This window comes from Tupaia chinensis, unplaced genomic scaffold (assembly GCF_000334495.1).
Source record: "Tupaia chinensis unplaced genomic scaffold, TupChi_1.0 Scaffold000052_1, whole genome shotgun sequence".
Classification (NCBI taxonomy): domain Eukaryota; kingdom Metazoa; phylum Chordata; class Mammalia; order Scandentia; family Tupaiidae; genus Tupaia; species Tupaia belangeri.
The window spans coordinates 4,898,454-4,908,446 of NW_006159510.1; the positions used below are offsets into that span (position 1 = coordinate 4,898,454).

The following is a 9,993-nucleotide window of genomic DNA, read 5'->3' on the forward strand; positions in this document are numbered from 1 at the left end:
TTTATATTATATATAATTATAAATATAAAAGGATTATAAAGAAGCTAGTCTTGAGGACTACAATGTTGAAGATGTGGAATTTAAAAGAAAAAAAATGGAAGGAGAGGACATGAATAAAATCTATCATCAGTGCTGACCCTGTAGCCTAGTGGTAAAGGGAGGCAAATCCCATGTGACCACTCGCAGTTCAAATCCTGGCCCCAGGGAGCTTGAAAAGCATGCCAGGCATATGTGTGAGTATGCCCAAAATCTCAACAAAGAGGAGAAATGGAGGAGAAGGTATTGTGGTGTGATCATGCTTTTGTGGGAATGCTTTCTCCTCTCTCTGGTGAGCACATGGGCCCTCTGGATTAAATGCATACATACATACATAAATAAATGGTAACTCTACTAATTAAGTACTCAGTATGCTATGATACACACCACCACACCTTTTATTATTGCTTGCCTGTTGTAGTAATAAAATCAGGAGCTGTTTGTTGCGCATATAGGGCAAGCCAGGAATTGTTGCAGGAATTAGAACTAAGATAAAATATTCTCGCTGGTTCCTCTCTGGTCCTTCCAGCGTCGCCGGAGTGAGTTGATCTGGGAGTTAAAGGGGGCTGCAAAGGTGGGAAGTGAAGTCAGTGCCTGGTCAGTGCCCCGTTCTTTCATCACACACACACAGAAGAAATACTGCGGTGAATGAAGATTACTCTGCATTTTAGCACTGCGTTTTCTACTGTAGTTGGCTTTTGAATGAAGATGACAATGGAAGAGATGAAGAATGAAGCTGAGACCACTTGCATGGTGTCTATGCCCCTCTATGCAGTCATGTATCCTGTGTTTATTGAGCTAGAACAAGTAAATCTGCAGTTTAGATGCTGAGAGCCGCATTCACTTAAGGCTGTAGAGGAAAATCCAGGTCTCACACAAGATATCATAGTGAAACTTTTAGGAAAAAAAAAAAGTGTACAAGTTAACTTCACAGAGTTCCTTCTTTATATGGCAGCTGATGATGTAGAAGAGTATATGATTGAACGCCCAGAGCCAGAATTCCAGGTCCTAAATGAAAAGGCATGAGCACTTAAACAAATTCTCAGTAAGATCCCAGATGAGATCAATGACAGAGTGAGGTTTCTGCAGACAATCAAGGATATAGCTAGGCAATATAAGAACTTCTTGATGCAGTGAATAATGTCTTCAAGAAATATCAATACCAGAATCACAGGGCACTTGCACACCAAAAGAAAGAATGTGTAAAGTACTCCAAAAATTTCAGGGATACTCTGAAAACATATTTTAAAGATGGCAAGGAAATAAATGTGTTTGTAAGTGCCAAACTTACTAATTCATCAAACCAACTTGATACTTCAGGCCTTCAAAACTGGGGCCTGAAAGTTGTATATGTTCAGAGATACACCTCTCAGTGGCAGCTGAAATTTGAAGTTTGTACAAATTACCAATTTCTCCTGATGGGGTCTAATCCAGGATGTTGAATGGCATTATTGCCATTTTACACCATATTTTTGTAAAATGTAGCTTAATCATAACCTCACACTGAAGATTTTGCATCACTTTTTCCATAATCATTCTTTTAAGAATTATAAGCCAAAAGAATTTACACCTTAATGTGTCATTATATAACATTCCTTAAAAGAATTGTAAATATTGGTGTTTGTTTCTGACATTTTAACTTGAAAGCCATATGCTGCAAGATAATGTATTTAACAATAGTTGGTGGCAAATATTCAATAAATAGTTTACATCTGTTAAACATTACTTGAAAAATGCATGTGAGTGTGTGAGTGTGTGAGTGTGTGTGTGTGTGTGTGTGTATGATCAGAAGATCAAGACAACTTGGTATAATGTTCTAAAGAACTTCAAACGGGAGTTTATTAATAGTTTATCAAATAATAAAGCAACAAAGAATTCCTATTTTTTTGTCCTTAATCATTTTGGGCAAAAGGTAGACAATGAAAATATTTTCATTAGTTATAACAGATGAAGTACTGAATAATTTTCCATTATTCCCATCCCCTTTTAAGAGACATATGAGAAAGAGATAGCAATTCATAGTGTCTTCATGCTATAATACCACTTTTTGAACTCTGTAACGATACAGATTTTGCTCTGAGAAATTAAATCTATCTAGTGTGCTGAGCCCTGGTAAGCTTTGCACATTTTCTGCAAAAATAGCTACAAGTAATAGTAATTTGAAGATATACTAGTAGTTGACTTCAAATTGTCACTAGTGTTTAATATTCTACACACCAAATATGGACAGTTGTGTTCACCATAGAGAAACTTAAAGAGAATTATGTATCAAGTGTTCATGTTAAGTGATTTCATTTTTTAATTATAAAATAAAGGAAAATATCAAAAAAATTCTCTTGGGAACCAGCAGTTAGTGTAATGGCTATGTCGCTGGACTCCCACGTAGTTGACTGTGGTTCGTGTCCCGGACCCGGGGGCTTAAAACACGCCGGGCGCGTGTGCGTGCGTGCCCAAGATCCCGAGAGGAGAATGGAGGAGAAGGGATTGCAGCGTGACCATCCCCCCTGTGGGGGGTGATTTCTCACTTTCTGTCTCTATGTCTCTCTCTGTCTGTCTGGCGAGCGCACACGCCCTATAGTGAAAATCTCTCCAAAAAAAAAAAAAATTATCTTTGCTCTTCAATTACTAAGGGAGAAATAAGCTGATAATCTATGAAGGATCAATAGAAGTAACATGAATTTAGGTAGCTGCAGTTCCAATATAAAATGCATTCCAGATTTTTAAATTCAGAATGTGTTTTTAAAAAATAATAAATCTTTAAGCTTGGGCTTCTTGGATTCCCCCCTCCCCCCGTTTTCTATTTATTTTTTATACATTCAACATTGTATACTATTACAGCTTGTAATGAATTTTCCCAGCATGAAAACACTATACTTAGTCCAGTTAAAGGTATTATCATACATTAATTATCATACAGGTAATTTTCCATTTTTGTATCCCTTCAACGTTTTACTCCTTTCTTTTCCCCCTTGATTCCCTTCCTTTCGCTCTCCCCCATTCTCTTAGTGCCAGGGATTCAGAGTAAATTGACTAGGCATAAAACGAAAGAGATTTGGGTGCCAGCTGGTAGAGCGATGATTAAGGCATTTGGATACTACATGACCAACTGCATGATTCATGTCCTGGACCTGGTAACTTGAGAAACATGCCAAAATTCTTACAGGAGGAATGGAGAAAAAATTAGGTTGTGGCCATCCCCACAGTGGGGTGCTTTCTCACTGTCCCACTCTCTCTCCCTCTGTCTCTTTTTGTGTGTGTCTCCATCTCTTCGGAGGGCACACGCACCCTCTGGCAAATTGAAAAAAAAAAAAAAAACCAGAAAAGAAAAGAAAAAGATTTGGGTAAACTTAATCTACTGAGAGGATTTCTCCAGGCCCCTCTCCACTCCCAGGTCTGCCTAATTTCAATGGAAATGCTAACAGCCTCCTGATGGCACACACACATACCAACAGCTTTCTCATCCATCATAAAGAAATCAGGAGATAGGCTCAAGTTTGATATTTTTCCTCCATTTTTTTTTTCTCTCTCCTAAGACTTTTTTTTTAATAATTATTTTTATTTAACACTATTTATTTATTTTAATTTGACCAGAGAAGGGCAGAGTGAGAGAGAGAGAAAGAGGGAAAGTGAGAAAGCAAAGCTTCCAGGTCCATGACTTGAACCACAGTCAACCTTGTTGGGAGTCCCGCGCCCTTAATCACCACACCACCTGCCAGCCCCATGAAACTTTGTTTTTAAAAACTTGTAATACTCTGTTTTCACCTTAGTTCCAGGTTCTATTCTTGTGTACCTATTTCCCTTGTTCTTGATGGTTCCCACTTAGTTTCTCGCAGAGTACGTATTCTGGAAACAAAATGGATACATGTACTAGGCTTTGATTTGGAGAGGAATGCCCTCTTGATAACTTCATGTGCACATAAATACGTAACTGAAAATGTGTATGCATATGTTCAGTTACTTAAGACTATACATTTCCGTTGATAGGTAAACTGTGGACGAGAAGTATGAAGGTTGCTTACAACATCCTGCATAAATTAGGTACAAAGCAGGAACCTATGGTGCGACCTGGAGACAGGGTAAGTGCTATCTAAATTACTGGGTCTAAAGAGTACATATTCTTATGTGCAAAGAGATACCTACTGTTTAAAACACACGACAAAACAAAAAACCCTTGTGTTTTAAAATTTTAGTGTTCAGCCTCCCCTCCTGCTCCTAAGGCTTTCTTCACATTACTGTGAACTAGAAGCAATTAAATGCAGTGTCATTTAATCCTCACAGCAACTCCACCACATTGTAGTATTTCTCTCACTTTATGCATGAGGACCCCTAGGCTTAGAGAGAAGGTAAGTTATGGGATAAAAGGGGTGGAGCACGTAATTAATTGGCACGGCCAGCCCCCCCCCCCATGTTCTCAACCACCGTCATTCTCTGTCTCATAGTTTGAAATACACTGACATCATCTACTTCGGCAGGCAGGACAGTTATATTTGCAGCATTTTTCACATTGGTCATCTAGACAGACCATCTTGGCAGCTAGCTATTCCTTACCCTGAGTGAGATTATTACCTTCCTTTGGAAAGCAAATTTCTGTTTTGTTCTTAATGCCTGGTAAATTATGGAGGAGAGGTGAGAAGTATTAGTATTTCCATTTAATGTTACACCCTGACTAATTAATAATCGTGTCCAAGCTTTATACCCTACATCTAAATAATGTGGAACGTAGTACAGAACCCAATATTCTTGCTTTCAAATATCATGCCTTGTTGGGACCAGCAGTTAGTGTAATGGCTATGTCGCTGGACTCACATGTGGTCAACTGCAGTTTGCGTCCTGGACCCGGTGGCTTAAAAATCACGCTGGGCACATGTGCTTGCGTGCCCAAGATCCCAAGAGGAGAATGGAGGAGAAGGGATTGCGTCATCGCCATCCCCCCTGGGGGGATGATTTCTCGCTTTCTGTTTCTCTGTCTCTGTTTGGTGAGCGCACGTGCCCTATAGCAAAAACCTCTCCAAAAAAGAAAAAAAATAAATAACCATGCCTTGTTTGTCCTACATACTCCTATGTATCGTAGATATCCTAAACCTGGATTATCCTACCCAAATGAATTGTATAAACGCATTTTAGAGCACCATAAATCCACAATAACACAAGTCTTGATTTTACTTAAAAGATGTTACAGAGATGTGGACCTGTTACAAAGAATTTTTTTTTTTTTTTGGAGAGGTTTTCGCTATGGGGTGCGTGTGCTTGCCAAACAGAGAGAGAGAGAGACAGCGAGAAATCACCCCCCAGGGGGGATGGTCATGCCGCAATTCCTTCTCCTCCATTCTCCTCTCAGGATCTTGGGCAGTTCCACTCACGCGCTTGGGGTGAGTTTTAAGCCACCGGGTCTGGGATGTGAACCGTGGTCGACTACGTGGGAGTCCAGTGACATAGCCATTACGCTAACTGCTGGTCCCCTTACAAAGAATTTTTAAGAGATTTCTGTATCCCCTGGAAGCTTCGTGGACTATGATTCTCTCCAATTTTTTATGAAACAAGTTTGGCCTCTGAGGTTTTGTTTTGCTTTGTTTTGTTTTGTTTTTTTCAAGAGAGATTTTTGCTATAGGGTGCATGCACTCACTGGAGAGACAGAGACAGGAAGTAAGAAATCATCCTCAAGGAGAAATGGCCATGCTACAATCCCTTTTCCTCCATTCTCTTCTTGGGATCTTGGGCACGCATGCACACACATCTGGCATGATCTTTAAGCCACTGGGTCTGGGACTTGAACCATGGTTTACTACATGAGAGTCCAGCAACATAACCATTATGCCAACAACGGGTCCCTGGCCTTTGGTTTTAAAAGTAAATTGTAGGTGTCATGCTCCCTGATTATAAAATCTACTTACAAAGTGATAATTATCACAACAGTGGGATATTAGCATAAAGAGACATACAGACCAATAGAATAAAATAGCAACCTCAGAAGTAAACACCTATGTATATGGTCAAGGAATTTTCAACAGATAAACCACAACATCAGGTGAAAGGACAGTCTATTCAATAAATAGTGTTGGGAGCGGCTGCCAACAGGCAAGAGAATGAAGTTGACCCTTGCCTAATACCATATACAAAAAAATGGGGCCAGCAGATGGCATTAGTGATCACGTTGCTGGACTCCAACATAGCTGACCACAGTTCGAGTCCCAGAGCCGGTGGCTTAAAACACTGTGTGTGTGTGTGCACGCGCACGTGCGCTCCCCAACCAACCCACCCATGATCCCATAATGAGAATAGAGAAGGGATTGTAGAGTCACTATCCCCCTGGGGGGTGATTTCTCTCTTTAAAAAAAAATCTTTCCCTCTCACCCTTTCTGTCTCTGTCTCTCTCTGGTGAGCGCACATACTTTAAGGCAAAAACTTCTTTAAAAAAAATGAGCATAGAATTTCCATTTAATTCAACAATTCCATTACTGGGTATATATACCCAAAAGGAATAAAAGCATGGTCTCCAACAGTAGTTGTTTAACTATGTTCATAGCAGCATTATTCCTGATAGCCAAAGGGTGGAAGCAACCCACACGTTCACTGATGGATGAATGGATAAACAAAATTGACAAATATATACAATGAAACATTAGTCTTTAAAAGGAAAGAAAAATTCTAGAGACCAGTAGTTAGTGTAATGGCTATGTCGCTGGACTCCCATGTAGTCGACCGGGGTTCGAGTCCCAGACCCAGTGGCTTAAACTCACACCGGGCGCGTGTGCGTGCATGCCCAAGATCCCAAGAGAAGAATGGAAGAGAAGGGATTGCGGCATGACCATCCCCCCCGGGGGGTGATTTCTCGCTTTCTGTCTCTCTGTCTCTCTCTGTCTGGCGAGCGCACGTGCCCTATAGCAAAAACCTCTCAAAAAAAAAAAAAAAAGGAAAGAAAAATTCTGATACAGGGTACATGGATGGACCTTGATGATATAAATGAAATAAGTCAGGCACAAAAGGACTTATATGAGGTACCAAAGATAGGCAGGTTCCTAAAGGTAAAAAGTATAGTGGTGGTTGCTTGGTTATCAAGGTTATTGTATAATGGAAACAGAGTTTCAGTTTGGGAAGATAATCAAGTGCTAAAGATGGATTTTGTGATGGTTGTACCCAGTATTGTTGTGCTTAATGCTACTAAAGTATACATTTAAAATAGCTAAAATTATAAATTTTCTGTTATGTATAACTTACCACAATAAAGAAAAAGCCAATTTTAATGTAATATCTGTATACCTAGAATTGAATTTAGTCTGTTTTTGAAGAAATTTATTTTATTATGTCTTCCAGTTTCTTGGGGGCCATTAATAACCTTCAAATAAACCTTCTGTGTTCATTTGAGGTATCAATAGGAGTGTGAGAGATAGAGTTTTGATAGGCTGCAATATGGCAGAAGATTTTTTTTGCAGGAGTTTGATCTGGGGGAGGGTGCAATTTTTTTTCTAAATGTTTTTCTGAAAAAAAAAAGACTCTTCATGTACCTAGCATCTGGCACATGTATATGAATGTTTATTAAATAAGCACACATGAATACAGTAATGATAATGACCTTCTACAGCAATATAGGAGGATTTTTTTATCCTCTTTGAAAATAATTTTTCAGTAAAATATCATTTTCTCCAGAATAATGAGTGCTCAGTCTTCAGCATAAAAAAATAGGTTCCCTGTGGATGACTGCTGATGCACTTTGGGGAGTACCTTCTTGTGCTTTAGAAGAGGCCTCTAGCTAAAAGGTGTTTCAGCATATTGTCCTAGGAGCTACAATTGATAGAAAGAGGCACCGTACGTGAAGCCTGCCTTTAAGAAGCTTGTAATTTTTTTCTCAAACAAACTATGAGGACACATTGATAATTAGTTTTTATGTACATTGGAATGTTGTAAAGGTCCCCAAAAGAGATTGTAAGAGAGAGAGCTGAACTCTTCAGGAAGCAGGGAGAGCATTTTCATTTGGGAGAGTAGCTGAGGTCTCAGAGCTCTTCTCAGAGAGAAGAACGAAGCCTGGGGTTCTTGTTCCAGTATCCCAGGACAGAGTGAAAAGGCACTGACATGGCGAGTCTGTGATGGGAAAAGGGAAGTACATTCGTTCCCTTGGACAGTAGGGCTGGGTTCATGCGCTTGGGAAGGGTCACTGAGGAGGAGGATGACAATTTAACATAGGAGGCCCCAGCAGGGCATTGGAGCATGGGCTTTGGCTCTGCTGTTGATGCCTGTTCTGCTCTGTGAGTAATTGGGTGTGGTGACAGAGTAAAGGAATACAAGAGATAAATGAAAGGAAGCCATGTGGATTTATAAAAGTTAAACACCTGAGGGCTGGCTTTGTGGAACGGCAGTGATGCACTGCTCACGAGAAGCTGGATCCTACATGGCAACTGCAGTTCAAATCCCTGGCCTGGCCTGCCTGAACCATGCCAGGTACATGGACAAAGGTCCACAATCTGACAGCAGGAGGACTGGAGGGAGGTGATCATGGCACGACCAGATTCTGTGAAGAGAACTTCTCTCTCCCCCTTTCTCACATGCATACACTATCATTAAATTTTTTTTAATTAAGCATCTGAATATGTTTATAGTATTGTTCTGGATCACTGTGAAGTCACCAGTAAAACAGGATTCATATATTAAAAACCAAATGAAAATGATGCATGTACAGTTTTCCTTTTAAAAATTCAGTTTTGATTGTGATAGTTTCACAATCTTTTTGTTTAAGATTTTTTGCCATAGGGCATGTAGAGAAAGACAAAGACAGAGGGAAAGTGAGAAATCAACCTCCACAAGGAATGACCATATCACAGTCCCTTCTCCTCCTTGGATACTAAGCACGCATGCATATACACTCCTAGTGATTCTCAAGCTCCTAGATCCAGTACTTGAACTGTAGTCAGCCATGCAGAAGTTCAGCATCTTAACCACAATGCCACTTGCTGGACTGTGAAAGAGTCTTTAAACATCTGACCCTTTTCTATCCTTTCTTTTTTTTTTTTTTTCCCCCTGAGAGATTTTGCTTTAGAGCACATATACTTGCCAGAGAGAGAGAGAGGGAAACAGACAAAAAGCAAGAAATCACCCCCCCCAGAGGGGACGGTCACACCACAATCCCTTCTTCTCTACTCTCCTCCTGAAATTCTGGGCACCACACACACACACACATGAGCCCAGTGTGAGTTTCAGGCCGCTGGGTCCAGGACTCAAACCACAGTCAGCCATGTGGAAGTCTAATGCCCTAACCACTACAATACTTGTCGGCCCTGGGACCAGCAGTTAGCATAATGGCTATGTTACTGGACTCCCATGTAGTCGACTGCAGTTCGCGTCCCGGACCTGGTGACTTAAAACTCACGCCGGGCGCCTGTGCGTGCATGCCGAAGATCCTGAGAGGAAAATGGAGAAGGAATTGCAGCGTGCCTATCCCCCCAGGGGGTGATTTCTCGCTTTCAGTCTCTCTGTCTCTCTGGCGAGCGCACACGCCCTATAACAAAAAAAAAAAAAAAACTTTCCAAAACATAAAAAGAATTAAAAAAAAAAAGAACCTGTCGGCCCCCATCCATTATTTTTATATTGCTGAGAGCACACAATAATGTAATATTTCATATTCTGCTTTATATTCACATTACATAGTAATATTTTATTTCTTTTTTTTATTTTTTTTAATTTGCTGGAGGGTATATGCATGAGAGAGAGAGAAAAAGCACCCTCTATGGAAAATGTGCATGCCCAAAATCCTGAAAGGAGAATGGAGGAGAAGGCATTGTGTCATGGCCATCCCCCCTTGAGGGTGATTTCTCACTGTTTGTCTCTCTAGCAAGTGCACACTATAGAAAAAGTCTCTCTCAAAACATAAATAAATAGGGAGCCAGCAGTTAGCGTAATGTCTTATGTCGCTGGACTCCCACGTAGTCGACCACGGTTCGTGTCCCGGACCCAGTGGCTTAAAACTCA

At 40.4% G+C, this 9,993-nt stretch overlaps 1 protein-coding gene and 1 pseudogene across 1 annotated transcript in view; both read left to right on the plus strand.

The window, feature by feature from the left end:
- DIP2C (DIP2 acetate--CoA ligase C (putative)) overlaps window positions 1–9,993 on the plus strand; it is a 213,468-nt gene that overhangs the window by 75,400 nt on the left and 128,075 nt on the right. Inside the window, exon 9 of the mRNA XM_027775359.1 lies at window positions 4,021–4,112. Within this exon, the coding sequence (XP_027631160.1) occupies window positions 4,021–4,112 (92 nt within the window). The remainder of the gene's footprint in view (window positions 1–4,020; window positions 4,113–9,993) is intronic.
- LOC102502584 (programmed cell death protein 10 pseudogene) lies at window positions 720–1,377 on the plus strand (annotated as a pseudogene).